Source organism: Syngnathus floridae, chromosome 5 (genome assembly GCF_059516105.1).
Source record: "Syngnathus floridae isolate MCC-2025c chromosome 5, RoL_Sflo_1.0, whole genome shotgun sequence".
NCBI classification, from domain to species: domain Eukaryota; kingdom Metazoa; phylum Chordata; class Actinopteri; order Syngnathiformes; family Syngnathidae; genus Syngnathus; species Syngnathus floridae.
Window position 1 is genome coordinate 8,650,685 of NC_142417.1, and position 14,613 is coordinate 8,665,297.

At 41.7% G+C, this 14,613-nt stretch overlaps 2 protein-coding genes across 7 annotated transcripts; both read right to left on the bottom strand.

Annotated features, from left to right (window-relative positions):
* Window positions 1-459: 459 nt before the first annotated feature.
* On the bottom strand, window positions 460-5,363 carry LOC148397955 (acyl-CoA dehydrogenase family member 11). The gene is made up of 15 exons (XM_088377156.1): window positions 5,272-5,363; window positions 4,340-4,608; window positions 4,034-4,257; window positions 3,862-3,961; window positions 3,420-3,537; window positions 3,196-3,338; window positions 2,970-3,122; window positions 2,774-2,868; window positions 2,593-2,692; window positions 2,252-2,392; window positions 2,085-2,177; window positions 1,615-1,722; window positions 1,354-1,525; window positions 1,201-1,267; window positions 460-1,137 (listed from the first exon to the last, which is right to left on the bottom strand). Exons 2-15 carry the CDS (start codon window positions 4,598-4,600, stop codon window positions 1,017-1,019), a joined length of 1,896 nt encoding a protein of 631 aa, XP_088233282.1. The 5' UTR covers window positions 4,601-4,608; window positions 5,272-5,363; the 3' UTR covers window positions 460-1,016.
* A 395-nt stretch (window positions 5,364-5,758) lies between these two features.
* morc2 (MORC family CW-type zinc finger 2) lies at window positions 5,759-14,424 on the bottom strand. 6 transcript variants are annotated; one of them, XM_088376933.1, is made up of 29 exons: window positions 14,303-14,424; window positions 13,729-13,841; window positions 13,254-13,307; window positions 13,141-13,175; window positions 12,994-13,062; window positions 12,772-12,862; window positions 12,579-12,687; window positions 12,222-12,381; window positions 11,787-11,898; window positions 11,494-11,619; window positions 11,338-11,417; window positions 11,180-11,262; window positions 11,012-11,097; window positions 10,761-10,901; window positions 10,516-10,670; window positions 10,209-10,268; window positions 9,877-10,005; window positions 9,696-9,801; window positions 9,407-9,539; window positions 9,245-9,331; window positions 8,887-9,117; window positions 8,572-8,811; window positions 8,233-8,307; window positions 7,850-7,979; window positions 7,566-7,704; window positions 7,310-7,477; window positions 7,065-7,158; window positions 6,735-6,923; window positions 5,759-6,638 (listed from the first exon to the last, which is right to left on the bottom strand). In XM_088376933.1, the coding sequence occupies exons 2-29, from the start codon at window positions 13,794-13,796 to the stop codon at window positions 6,570-6,572; spliced, it is 3,219 nt and encodes a 1,072-aa protein (XP_088233059.1). In that variant the 5' UTR covers window positions 13,797-13,841; window positions 14,303-14,424; the 3' UTR covers window positions 5,759-6,569. The 6 variants fall into 6 exon arrangements, with proteins under 6 accessions (XP_088233059.1, XP_088233058.1, XP_088233061.1 ...); XM_088376932.1 differs by having other exon boundaries at window positions 7,850-7,982; XM_088376935.1 differs by lacking the exon at window positions 10,209-10,268.
* Between the last annotated feature and the right edge of the window lie 189 nt (window positions 14,425-14,613).

The window sequence follows — 14,613 nt, forward strand, 5'->3', positions numbered from 1 at the left end:
CTTGCGGTAACTTGGCGTCATTACATGAGCTGCTTCATAAACTCGAGTCAAAAGCCTGTTTAATATCGTACGACGTACGTATTTATTTAATTCTGCTTATGTGATGGTATTTGTAACTAAACAAATGTACAGTAAACTACTCTTATGTTTAAGTTCTAATAACCATATTGTAACTGAACTAAAATGATATTTTCATTAAAGAAGGAGCAATGATGAAATGGAAATGGACATGTTCATTTTACGCTGGGTTACATACAAGTGAATGGGGGCACTGCCATCTTGTGGTAGGTTAGTGTCATTACATGAACTGATATAAAAAAAATGCATCAGCGTGTGTTTTGAGTGAACTGATTCTAAAGATTCAGTTCACCTAAAAGAACTGAAATGCACATCACTAGTGTGTTTACTTCAAAGACGTCTCGTAAAGTTAACGATTCAAGCACAAAAAACACGAAAACGTTCAATGTTTAAGAATTCGTTTAAAGGCATTTATATTCAAAACAGTTCCATGATTTTGTACAAAACTAAATCACGGTTTGAAATAAGCAGTGGAACACCACACTAACATACCAAAACAGAATTACATTTGTCAAATATTTTATTTTCTGACTGTTGTTTGCACATTTTATATTTATTTTTTATTATAATATTCCCAGGAAAAGTGGCGTAGAAAACTGATGGATTGATGGATAATATTCCCACACTTTGATTATTTTTGAAGGCACCAAGGCTTTTGAACTCTATCATCAACTAACCAAGGTGGTCCAAACTTTACAAACTCCTGAGTGTTTAATTCTCCGCACAAAAACATCTACTTTAAAGGAGACAAAGTGAAATGCCATTATGTTATACTGTATCATTATGTACGGAATATTATTTACCGTGATTGCTTCACAAATAGTGCAGTTAGTTCTGTTGGCCGTGCAATTCAAAGTGGATTTCATTTGCTGAATAACTGGCATAGAAAATAAACATGTGATATGGTAAGACTATAAACATTAGAAGGTCAATATGCATCAGTTTTCGCCCTCCATTGCCTGCTCATACACAAGTGCTGAATCAAGTCCTGGACAGTTGCCATCATAGCATCCTCTCGTCTTATTGCTTGCCACGATGCACAAGTCTTGTTCACACCACCTGATTAAGCAATGTAGTATTAAGATTTAAATTCCAGATGGTCAATCACACCGTTTTTTTCACCTGAGAGCTGCATAGATGTCAGCTGGAGACGATCCTTTCCAACTTGCATGGTCAATAAGAAGGGCACCTATGATTAAGAGGAAAGGCGTGTGGTGTTACTGGATGGCAGTTTAATCTATTCCAATGCAGTGTATGTTTGCATTTATCATCTACCTGCATAGATGCGAGCCAAGCTGTAGGCCAAGTCTCTGGCTGCTAGTTCTAGATAGCCTGGCTCTTTGGTGGCTGCCTCCTGGACAAAACCTTGTAGTTCAGAGAGCGCCCCATCCACTGCTCTCACAGCTGGGTCCAGAGAGGACACACTTGAAGCTCCTGCAAGCAGGGACTACACACATGCATACACAGTATCACTTGAACATTCCCGTTTGATGACAATCGGTGGACTTGCTTGACATGTTCTAAATAAGCTCTTACTTTGGCATGAGTAAAATAAGCATGAAGAACCATCCCGGAGCTCCGATGAACACAGCGCAGCACGTCCAGGGACAGAACATTTGTTGTGCCTTCCCAAATGCTCAGCACCTAACAAAAAAAAGTATAAACCGTGTAAAGGTAAAGTTGTTTGAACCATCATGACTTTGCCCCCCTAAAAATGCCCCCTCATTAAAATGACAAAACCTTTCTCGATAAAAGATGTTGTGAAGTAGAATAATCAGATGTTAAAACGATTTCATTTCGTAACAGTGCCACAAGAATAGAAAAGACTGTTGCAATTGTCTTTATGGGAATGTTGACTTACATTTATTACAATTATGACTACATATCCTCTGCAGGGTCACGCAGTCAAACACGAGGGCACATATAAATGAATCAGGTTGTAATTTTTGTTTCGTTTATGTAGGAGATAAATACAATGCCAGAGAAAAATCTGGGCCGTTTTTCACCTGTGCATCTCGAAGTAGTCCCGGCAGCCCGGTGTCCTCCATGTAGCCTTGCCCGCCAAAGCTCTCCAAACCTTCTGACACCACGGCGACCGTCTGAGATTAAACAAGAGCTCAGAGGGCAGACTTAGTCGGCTAGCCATTCGCTAGTCCAAAGTACTCGTGCTCGCCTGTTTTCCGGTGTAGAGTTTGACAACAGGTGTGAGCAGACGTAGGAGGTGCGTATCAAACTGGCTGGCGATGCCACTTTCCTCTCGTCCCAAAAGGCGACAGACATCCATCACCAGGAGGAAAGCTCCACGGGTCTCCAACTGCATTTGTCACAGGGATATACATTCAGTGAATATAAAAAGTACACACTGATTAGCTACAAGAATTTAGTGAGACAAGAAAAGCAAAGCAGAGCTGCCACATCCAAGATGGAGGATGCGCTGACGTATCACAGCATGTGAGAAAAGCATGATGGGAAATGCTGACTAGAGCTTTTATGCCTCAGTGACTGCCTGCTTACCTCCATCCTGGCAAGGGTCTGCATGTGAAGCGGGTGCTCTTTAAGAAGCTTTCCGAAAGCAGTGCGGCGGGTGGCATAGTCACGCGCTAACTGGACCACCCTGTGTGCACATAAGTATCATTAATTTGCTAACAAAAAGAATAAACTTGGACAGGAGGTAATAAAAGTGCTTGAGTTGTGCCTTCTCATTGATGCTGCTGCAGCGATGCTGTTGTGGATCCTGGTTATCGTTAGCATGTTTGCTATGGAAGCCACGCCTCTTCCTTCTTCTGACAGCTGGTAATAAAGAACCGTAAATAAACAATTTCATTTGGTACTCCTGCACAAGTGATCGAGATCCATAATGAGAACTGTATCTAAAAGTGCCCAAAAATCACCCTGTGTGCCGGGAGGCCGTCCAGCAGTAACTCGGCTGTGGGCATCTGTCTGGTGCCCAGCTTGTCCTTCAGTCTTTGAACCTCAATCCCTCTCAGACAGCCATCATGGTCTCGACTCACCTCTGCGTAGAACAGAGACAAACCTCGGCTGCCCTTGAGGAACACAAACACAGAATTATTGGTGAAACTTTATTCTACACAAACACACTTATAGTTTTGGGAATACCGGTACGGTCGCTCCTGATCTGTCACACACTCTGGCCAGTGTGAGAGTCATGTCTGCGTCAGTGGCAGAGGTGAACCATTTGAAGCCATAAAGTTTATACCAGCCATCACTTTGCGGAACAGCCATTGTTGCTGTGCCACTTCCTGCCACACACAAACACCCCCACACACACAGAGGTGAGTTTTGTATCAAAGTTGTACGAATGCATGATAACAACAACTCACCTACATCTGAGCCTCCTTGTCTTTCTGTCATCCACTGTCCTGATGTCCAGAAATGCTCAGGCTGTCGGCTGGTCAGTCTATTGTAGGCTGCTTCTACAGGCCAAGAAACACCTGTGGACTTCAGATAAACACACACATGTCATATTAACTATTGCTTTCTTCATCCAGCAAAGGCACATTACATGAGACATTAAAACATCTCAGAACACGATCAAACAAATGTGACAAAAAGCATAATATACTAGCATCAATAATGATCGTATGCAATGCTGTTGTATGGACGGCAGCAAGTTCTGCCATCTAGTGGAAGAGTATTTAATTGTTCTGATTGGATGATGGAGGCGGAACTGCCACATACAATTGCAATGAAGCACAACAACCTTCAAAAGAAAAAAAAATACATTTTAATTATAGCTCTACTAAAGCGAAGATGTTATTCAACCTGAATGACTTTGGCAGCCCCATCAGTCATGGCCAGAGGGCAAGTGTAGAGGCCAGAGGAAGGGGAGAAGATGTACAACTTGCACATCTGATAAACCCGGCTGGAACAAAAACACACTTAGATCAACACAATTTGTCAAAATGATCCACTGGTTATAATAAGCGGGGGCAACCTCCACTCTCCCATTGGCCTCTCATAAGCGATGGCAACCAATCCCTCCTGCGCAGACAGCTCTTTCATGCGTTTCCATGCTGGGGAAGTCAAGATGTGATCCACTCTGCGTCCCCAGGGGTCAAAGTGCACCAACCGCGGAGGAGTAACCTCACACTCTCTACCCCAGCTGTCCACCTCTGCCGCCACACGATTGCCAAAGGCACGTAAGTCTGAGAACACTGCCTATGAAATAAACATGCAAATGCAGCTAATGGCTAAGTATTACCAACAGTTCTCTGTGTGTTACAGTCACCATGATACTGACCTCTTGAGGAAGGTGTCTCCTCAAGTAACCCCTCAATAAGGCATCCTCCAGAAAAGGGTTCTTGAGTACAGGTCTGTCCTGAAAGAAAGATCCCAGCCTGGCTGCAGAAAAGGGCAGAGGTGCCGCCGTTTCCCAGAGTTGCTCATCCTCAGATGGTCTCGGGCCTGCTTCAGTGCTACTGACACATCTAATGTGGATGGCGGGTCGGGTGACACCATACAGCATCTTCCAGCCACGGCAGCCAGCAGCCTGGGCTGACATGGCTCAGTCTAAAAGGAGGCGGTGGAGACAAAAAATAATATTTCATTCCATTGAGTAGAGGAGTTCAGGCTTGAATGGAAAAGGAACCTTAATCCCAGTAACAATTTGGAAAATGTACAATCTACATTTAGCTTTTTTTTTTTCTGTGGCAGAAACTGCACGATTCTATACACAGAGAAATCACACACAAGCTTTACAGAGAAAGTTGGCAACGAGATTCGAACATCAAATTTAGAAGTGTGAGGCAGACATGGTAACCAATCTCGTACCATATGCTACCTCTACCAAACTCATTTATCACTATTAAAAACGTAATGTTGCACATCTACTCGTGTCAACTGTCAATTGCTGCTCAATAAAATAACTTTAAAAGTCCACAGTTCGCTGCTGTTAATGTCTGTACAACAAGTCAAACACAAATCTGAATCCAAGGTCATGCTTGTCGTATTTTACTTTCAACTTTTTAATGTCGAGTATTAGCTTCTCTGCTGATAGTTAGCCGAGCTTTCGAGCACTCGATCGGCTAACAATTAGACTTCAAGTAACGGTACCAGCTTTAGTATAATTTGTATGAGTTAACGATTTTCCCTTATGTTTTATGTGATCTTAAGTCTCGATAGAAGTATGAAATCACACGTAAAAGGTACGTTGGTTAAAAGGGTCGAGCTTACCGAGCAATGGAGCAGCTTTGTTTATGTTTACCAAACGAAACGTTCGTTTTCAAAATAAGAGCTCCAGCTGTCATCCACTGAGGCCTAAAACATATTTCGCTCTGAGACAACAGTCGTGATCAACATTAAAATATAGTTGCATAGGACGAAGGATTCATAAAAACCAAGGTGTTACAAAAATAATTAAAACAAAAGATATCACTGTACTGTTTTACCATAAAGTTAACACTACGCTGCTTAAATGAGGGAAATACATTGACTATTTAAAACGTATTGCACATAAATTAGAAAATTTAATTTAAAAAATGTCGAAATAAAGTGTTCTTAAAGATTCACTTCAACTGTATTTAACTTCAAAGTTAAATACAACTGAACAGTAAGTGGTTAATAGCAGATGTGCTGCTTACCACAAGCACACCATCTTTTTACATGTACTAAATTGGATTGTTTTTTTAACCTTATTTTTGCATCAAAATGGAAACACGTAGAATGTTGAACCAGTTTTATTGTTTATGTAAAGATTTTTCAAAAATACTGAAACATTTCTTCCAGTTTAACACTAAATCATGCAGTTTGATAAAACGTTTTCTTGACATGGTAAAATAAGTTCGAACAGAAAAACAGGTAATAGATAATGAATGAGTAGGAACATTACTTAAGCATTAAATGGAGAGTTTTTTTTTTCTTCAAAAACAAACAGAACAGGCGTTAACAATTATACTGATAAAACCCAGTATGAATTTTTTAGTGTAATAGACTCCTTACTCCAAGCTGGCCAGGATGGGGCAATATGATGACTGACACCGATAACTTTGAGTGTACAAAAATAATAGTTAACGTTTACATATAGACAGCAGTAAAGAATGTGAGCCAGTCAACCTAAACTCTTAAAATACTTGGTGTTAATGTCTCACCTGACAATGGCGCAAAATAAAGACCTGCAGTTTTGTCACTGGGACCTAAACCATATTAAACCTACAAAGTAAGATAGGTTGCGTGAGAACTGATTAACAGTTACATGAGAACCAGGTATGTATATAAAAATACTAAAACAAAATCCACATGCTAGAGGGCTGCCAATAATATAAAAACTGAAATAAAAACAAAAAGAAACACCGGCACTGAGTAAACGCTTACTGCTAAATGAAAAAAGGGAGAATGGTTAACCATGAAGAACCCCCCCCCATAAATTCATGATGTTTTTCACACAGTGCCTGATAGATGTCAGCAACACGGCTGCCAGTCGTTTTATGTGCATGTTCTCGTTCCTTCTTGTCGATAGCTGCTGTCCATCCCGTTTAATCTCCTTTGGTGAGAAGGTCCTCGATGTATGCATCAAGTTCATCATCTGTGTTGATGTCGATATCCTACGTGGGGTGTGAGCAGTTATGCAAATTAGAATGATCAGCATTTCCAAGACTATGAATAAATAAAATGTATATCCTAACAGTAAGCTGTCTAACCTCTTGAACTTTTTGCAGAAGAGAAACAATGTTGGTTCGTAGTTTTTGGAGTTTCTCATCTGCTTCCTTCAATTTCATCTCTGTACTGTTGCTTTTCTCTTCCACAGCTTTGGCCTTGGCGTCCGCTCTGCTCTGGTACGAATTGCACAGCGACTGGAGACCTGATTCGTACTGATGGAAATACTCTTTCTAGGTAGACAGGAGAATCACAAACGGATACATCACCACTAGATTTGACTTCACTACTTCAGGTAGTTGCCTGAAATTAGTTGTCAAAAAAGTGTAGTGTAGTCATGTGTGCTGGCTAGTGTACAGTTGCTTTCATCTCACCAGAGGAAAGGCTACCAACTCCTCTGCCGTCATGCTGTTTACGTCATCCTTAGGAATCTGAAAAGCAGGAGGGAAGAAGTAACGCAGCATCGTCCTGAAAAAAAACAAAAAAAAAACAGCACGATGTCTTGTCAATAACACAATTATCCATCACACAGAGAATAAACGAAATCTGGGTAAGACTTAGACTTTAGAGGAGTAGCTCTAAAGGGAAATAAAAAATATTTCATCCTGGAGCCACTCGCCTCAACATGGTGACCAAGCTCTCGGTCACTTCTCGACTTGTGCCAGGTTGTGTAGTATCTGGCTCCATGGCTGCAGACGCTTTCTCAGTCTCCTGCTGAGTGTCAGGCGTCTGGGAGATGGGAGACGGTGGGCGCATCAGGCGGACTTCATCACTGCCCTTAAACACCCTTGACAGACAGACAGGCAGAAGCCATTAATATCAATTACAAACAACTCGCATTTTGAAGGGTAGGACACAGGAGTAAAAAGTCTCACCATCTGTCCTTCGGGGTGGCTCGAGGGACATAGTCAAACTTGACTTTCCAGCGAACGCTCTGTTTATTGGTCTCTACAGCAATGACTTTTCCTGTGAACCACTCTTTATTGACACGGACTTCAACTAACAGTCCCTTATCTTCCGGGGCGAAAAAAAAAGACAAATAAATTGAATCAAGACTCTGCATGAAACCAGTCATTAAAGGCATGTGCATTTCAGTTTGTGTGGCAAGAGAATATCCAATGGAATTTGAGAAATAAACATTCTCTGCTCAATTTGCTACCTTTCTGAGCATTCCGAATATCATTCTCCGGCTCCTGCTGTTGCGCCTTCACTGGTGCCTTTTCTGACAATTTCTCCGGCGCTTTCTCTGTCAACTTCTCCGGCGCCTTCTGTGGCACCTTCTCGGGTGCCTGCTAAGACAAATCCCTCAGAACTAGAACCACAACACTTGAATAAAAATGAATGAGATTTTCAATGCCTGTTAGTGAAAGAGGTGAAAGTGAAATCAGTTTCTGGTTGGGAAAAACAAAAAAAGGTCAATGCAAAGAGGTTGTTATATTGAGCTTAATCAGTTTCATATTAAATTTTGATTATTAGTGTTTGGAAAGAGCAGGTGCAAGCCAGCTTTAGGAGGAGCAAAGAAAGCGGGACTGGTGGAGCTACCTTGGGTTTAGCAACAGGGGTCTGGCGTGAAGGAGGAGCAACTCCTTTCTTTCCAGTCTGTGAGTGTGTGTTAACCTGTTAGGTCAACAGCAGATGGCCTTCGTTTGAGCTTCTCCTGACTTAACCAGCAAGTAAATAACTGACAGTTCTTTTTGCTAACCCTCTTTAAAGAAATGAATGCTGATGGCAGAAAGGTAATGCTGGCGGAGTTTAGGCAACAAGCGATAGTTCCATTAAAAATAAAAAGGCGGACAGCTGTTGGATGGAATTCTGCATGCATGCGCACGGCAGCTTCAGCCAAAGCTGATGTTGATGCTTTTAACATAGACTGCCGTTTACCTCGTCTAACTTGCCACGCTTGGCAAGTGGGGCTTTCTCCGCCACTTTGCCCCTGTTAACAGCTGCAGCAACCATCTTTGACTTCTTCGTCTGGGGTTCCTCTTCTTCACTCTCCCCTGTTTCTTCTTCTTCGTCGTCTTCTTCTTCCTCCTCCTCGTCCTCTTCTTCACTGTCCTCCTCTAAAATTATTCTCTTACGTTGTCCAGCAGCTGCAGCTTTGGCTGATGATTTGGTGAGGGACTAAGAAAGAAACAAGACATTAAGCTTCCATTTTGATACGGAATTTTCTACTGATACGGCATAGATTTTATTTACCCTTGAAGTGCGGCTTGGTGGGGGTGTTTTGGAGGAAGGTCTAGCTGTAGGCTTTGCTGTAGCTTTGGACCTGGTTGGTTCAACCTTAGGTGGAGCAGGAGAGGGGGCGGGTGTCCGGGTAGGACGTTGAGAGGCGGTACGGGGTGGGGGAGCACTGAGCGGCACCTTGAGGTGAGCTGGCAACGGGGGTGATCGTGGACGTGTTACAGACCTCTCGGATGACCGACTCGCCTTCAATGACAAATAGAAAAAGAAAGAGTCACCATTCATCAAGAATAAAAAATGTTACAACCATTTCCAAGACTGATGCAGGCCTTTCATTGAAATCTAAGAGGAATTCCAGTGAGGGCATGTGTACCTTAGCAGTGCTCTCTGTTGCAGGTTTCATGCTAACATCCATTGGCAACTTCTTTATATCTGCCGCAGATTTGATTGTAGTGGTTTTCTGAGAAGGAGATACAAATATGTGAAGTGCCAGTGCAAGGCAAGGAAGTAAGTTGGTGAGGAATAAAGAAGACACCTGCAAGGCATCCAGTTTATCCTGCTGCTGTTTGATTTTTTCTGCAAGCTCTTTTTGTTTGTCTTCAGCTGTCTGCTTTTCTTTTTTCAGGACTCCGCAGGGCAAGTTGGGCTTCTTTTCGGCAGCGTCACATCTGTGAATCATTGAAAAGAATCACAGACAAAGTGTTACCTAGCTAATGCCACACATTTGTTATTGGACTTCATTGGGTTGTAAAGTTTATAAGTACTTAATGTTGGGGTCAGTGAGTCCATAAATGATTCTGCTTTATATTTGTGGCCGTGTGTACCTGTCCTGGGTGCTATCTGGGTTCATAAGACACACCCAGCTGTCTGGGTAGCGTTTGTCGACAGCATCCATCTGGAACGGAAGCGTTCTCCATTTTAAGCATTTGTCTAAAAACACAAACCGTAAAAGCGGCGTGAGGACAGGTTTGGATTGCTGAATCTGTCTGGTCGTCCGGTACTTACCACACTGAATGGTAGTCGGGATCTCCATGGCTCGGCGTCTCTTATATCTTGCCTCCGAAGACGGAGGTGCAGACCAGCTGGCAGACAGGTATCCAAACTCATCCCAGAACTTCACGATGCCTTTCTGAGCTGCATCACGCAAAAACATACTTGGCATTTGACAAGGAACACAATACTGAAGATTCTTAACCACAAAGGTCCAACAGGGACGCTTTCTGAACTGGCACATGCAGAAAATAAGCAGCATTTGGATTCAACACCGAACATTCTTACTCGTGAGTCCCAACAGGGATTGTTGCTAAACCAGAACCGTAATTGCAACATTTACTTACTATTCTTCTCTAGTTCAAACATTACTCTATCACCCAATCTCCGACTTTTGACGAGGTAACCTGCATTAAATGGGTTAACGTTATACAGGGAGAGAGTCACTTTGCACTTGATTCAGTGCAGCACTTAGAAGTGCTTTAAGGGAAAGACATGTGCAGGCAGTGACAGGTACAAATTATGCAGGGATTCAGCACAGCATTTTTCCAGGATTACAATAGAATAGCGCAGAATTGCCTCTATTACTCCCACAATGTAGAAATTACAGTATGTATTAGACAACGCTCAGTTAAGATGTCTAGTGTTCCTTACCAATGCTGGTGTCCTTCCAGTACTGAGCCAGATGTTCCCCCATGGACTTCAGCAAATGTCGATACTCTTTAGCGTCTGCAAAGTCTTGCTTGTTGTGAGTCGGCTCGAGAACTAAATATGGGACATCCACCACGCCGACAACACCTCCGCAGGCCCTGTGTAACAACAAAAAGGATAAGATTGTAAACGCCCCAACCAAGCTCATCACTGCTGACCTCATCACAGTCAATGTGCACATTACTCACATGCCTCCATCCAACTGAGGACCCGTCTTTTCGTACATCTTGATAAGACGAGAGCAGTTGTACACAAACATCCCGTCCAGGTCTCTCTGTTCAATGTTCACCCCAAAGATAAAGTTCAACTCCTTGGGCTCCTTTAAGGCTCTGTGGATGTGTGCAAAAAAGAACTCAGGACTATGCTAGTTTTCTTTTTGATTACATAAAGCATTCTGCTGTTCAAACAAAGATACGACTATTGCTTTTGTGTACTGTACTTCTGTTTGGACTCTAGAATTCTTTTTTTCATGTCAGCATCCCGTCTAAGCATCATGGCTGAATCCTGGACCTTTCTCAGGATCGTCTGAAAGACGGAAGGGGAGTGGGGAGTCGGTGTTATCAACTGACAAACCCGTGCACCAGAAAAATGATCTGGCCTTGCTTACTCGAGAATCTTTAGACACATCCTCTCCGAGTCTTGCCTCCATGGCTAAACTCTTACTTTCTGCCTCTCTAGCTTTCTCCTCCGCTGGAATTGGTGACAGAAAATGAATCAAGAAACATGCAAAGGGGGCAAAGTGATGGATACATTTCACCAACTCACCGATTTTAGCTAGGTGATCTGCTTTCTTGACTTCCTGTTCAGCTCGCGTTTTAAAACGAGTAGATGAGTACTTATAAACCCTGTGAACAGATGAAGGAAAAAGGTGAGAACCTCTCACCTGGCACGGAGTTATCAAAGGTTTGTGTGTTACATTACCGTGGTTTATAAAGACAGCAGGACAACCTCTTGGTCCTCACTTTATGCCCCTGAATAAAAATCCTCATGCGGGGATCAATGTACAACACAGCAGCGTATGCTCTGAACGATCTCTTCTCTGGTTTCCTGCAAGTGAGGGGAGGACACAGACACATTGTCACTTTAGCATTGTTTTTGTTTTTCCAGCCATTTTCTAGCGTTCATCCCATTCAGGGTCGCGGGTGTATTATCATTACGGGCAGATGCTAACATGTGGCTTAATTTTAATAGACTAACAATGGCACTGGACTCACACTCCTTCCGCAAGCACCCCGGCCATCAGTATGTCCTGGTGATCAGTCTCTATATCTAGCTCTGGTTCTCTATTGTCCATCAGCTTCAGATTATAGATGATCACCAGGGTACCTTGACACATAACACAAACAAGGAGAATCACAACATGTCAACATATCATGGCTAATGAGAACTCATGTAGGCATCTCGGGTAGTTAACAGAAACAGAGAATTAACAGGAAAAAAAAAATCATGAAGTTGTGTAGTTAAACAACCGATGAAAATATTTTCAATGGCATAATTTTAACAAGTATCTCAGTCAGCTATTACACTAAAAAGGGTTATGTGAGGTGTTTTGTGTGTGTAGAGCTGAAGTAGTTTTCAGCAAGTCCTGAGAAACAAAAACATACATACATGGGCAGATGGGAGTCATCACACACAATGCAAATACTAACCACTGATACTTTCAATCTTGCTGAACTGCTCCATCAACTCTTGTTCACTTTTAAAAGGTGAGTATTTGAATATCAGCTCAGTCTCAATGGCGTATTTCTCTGGATCGGACGTCAGCGGCTCTTTGGTTGCCAAATCCCACGATGGCAGAGGCACGATTACCTGCAAATTTATTAACAATTTTGAGGTCAGACCATCTTAAGGACCCCCAAAACAAAACAGAAAAAATAGATATCGACAGTTGAAAATATACAGTAAATCAATGATGTATGAAGATGTTTTTCACACTTCAGCCTCCAGTAACGACATGTAGCTGTCATATAATGAAATATAAATACAGAAATACAAATTCACCTGACCTCATCAAGACCTTCCTCTTCATGGAAAGTCCTCGATAAAAAAAGACAGGTAAGACTGTTGGCCTTTTTGGTAAACAGAATGAAGTCTTTGCCAATTCGCATGGATCCCCTATCAAGACACACATCCAATAGAAGTTATTAAAAACATGTATCACACTTGTTATTTTGTTGTAAAAGATTCTCGGGATCTTACGATTTCAGTCCATTTCCGTATTGGCCAATCTGTGTGGACTCAGGAGATCGTTTGCTTGACTTTCCAAATTGGATCACATGCGTTGCCTCGTCTAACAAAATAAAATGAATGTAAAGACACTTATCATGTGAACATTTGCTTGGAACCCAAATGCCCATTCCACATTTTAAACAATGAACTCAGCACAAACTTCAAGGTCGGTGATACAAAAGTGCTACTTACTTGGCTCCATTCCAATTCCATCATCAAGAAAACACAGCATGTAGCCACCCCGAAGATCAGGCCTTTTCTCTGTCAACAATTTATGAAGATGTCAAGTTAAGTTAAAAGCAAATTGAACGCTCCAGTGTATTCAATGCTGAAATGTACCTGTGTAAATGTCAATTCGTGTGGCATTGGCATCTCTGTTAAATATAAAACCACACTTGTTTGAAAAATTAACATCCATAGGTCTTCATAAAATAGAAAATCAACACAAATACCTCGAATTGTCCACAAGCTCTGCCAAAGCTCCAAATAAGAACTCATGTGTTGTCCTAAAGTCAAACACCATTCCAATTAGTCAATGAAAAAAAAATGGTATTATCATTCCATGTGTTTTGCAATGTTAGTTTATTGGAATCTACTTTTTACCATGCCATGACATTTATATACATTCATATAAATATGTTTCAGAATAAAATTATACTTGTTGCTGAACCTAAATTTTAATTCATCAATTATTTAATATATTACCATATTAGCAAACACATATGACGCAAAGTTACAGTATTTGTGGTACATACATTTTAGTGTCTAAACAATTAAGTGAGATTAAATCCAAATTCTCTCAATGCACTTATGTGCTACAGCGCAGTGGCTGAGATCCACTGACAAACTGCTCATGGTTGGCATGAAGAACAAAATGATCGTTGTTGTGAAATCTTCTCGCTGTTAACCACCCATAGCTGCACTTACGAGTTTGTATGCAGGTATTCAAAGGTAAGTTGAGCCCTGCTCAGGTTGCTGTAGCTCGAGTAGGCCATGACCTTCCCAACCAGCTTCCCGGTAACCACAGACAGGTTTAACTCCTGCATCAGAAAAGAAGCAGAATCAATACAAATTTGGCTCATTTTGTTTGCATTATGCGTTAGCCATATTGAACCGTTTGGGAGCATTTGTACTGAAAATGGAGGGAAATTGTTATGGTTACAGCATCACATGATTGGTATGCTGAGTTTTGTAACCAATTCTCGTGTGTTGCCAAGACATTCGTGGTATGAATGGTTCATTCTTAAAACGTGATACACGCGTAATGTCAGGCTAGCGTGTGAGCGGGCATTAGCATACTTGTACATTGTTTATGAATTAGCAGTAGCTTCGTAGCTAACGTTAGCTTTACAGATGGTGCTTGATAAAAATTCCATAGGACTGCCACCATCTATTTACTGTGTCAACATGTACAGAGAACACAACTATTTGGTAGGTTTAATTTGTCTTTAGCCAACGTCAAACGTTGTACGTCTGGTAAGAAGCAGCATTTTGCGCTTACCGTACGATTAGAAGTTGGGTTTCTTTTGGCCTTCAAAGCCACGCCTCTATTCTTCTTCTACAGATTCCTTTGACAGAGCACTTTGCTGCCACCGTCAGCTTTGGAGTTGTAGTCAATGTTCCCATGGGAAATTATTTGCGGCAGTATTTTCATTAATTTGGGAGTACGGTGGCCGACCGTTTACAGTTGAGCCACTCAGTTTAATCCCTTCGCATTTCAACTGCAAAACTATCTATTAGCAATCTAAATGTCTGGAAACAGTAAAAAAAAATATTGACACAAAAATAAATATATGTGGTTGTAGTTCATTA

Coding starts and splice junctions, on each gene's coding strand:
- LOC148397955 (XM_088377156.1), bottom strand. CDS start 4,600: ATGTCAGCCCAGGCTGCTGGCTGCCGTGGCTGGAAGATGCTGTATGGT. Junction 2,869..2,969: donor ACGGCCTCCCGGCACACAGG/GTGATTTTTGGG, acceptor CTTTATTACCAG/CTGTCAGAAGAAGGAAGAGG. Junction 2,393..2,592: donor AGACCCTTGCCAGGATGGAG/GTAAGCAGGCAG, acceptor TGACAAATGCAG/TTGGAGACCCGTGGAGCTTT.
- morc2 (XM_088376932.1), bottom strand. CDS start 13,796: ATGGCCTACTCGAGCTACAGCAACCTGAGCAGGGCTCAACTTACCTTT. Junction 12,863..12,993: donor TGGAATTGGAATGGAGCCAA/GTAAGTAGCACT, acceptor TTATTTTGTTAG/ACGAGGCAACGCATGTGATC. Junction 7,983..8,232: donor CCCCTGTTGCTAAACCCAAG/GTAGCTCCACCA, acceptor GATTTGTCTTAG/CAGGCACCCGAGAAGGTGCC.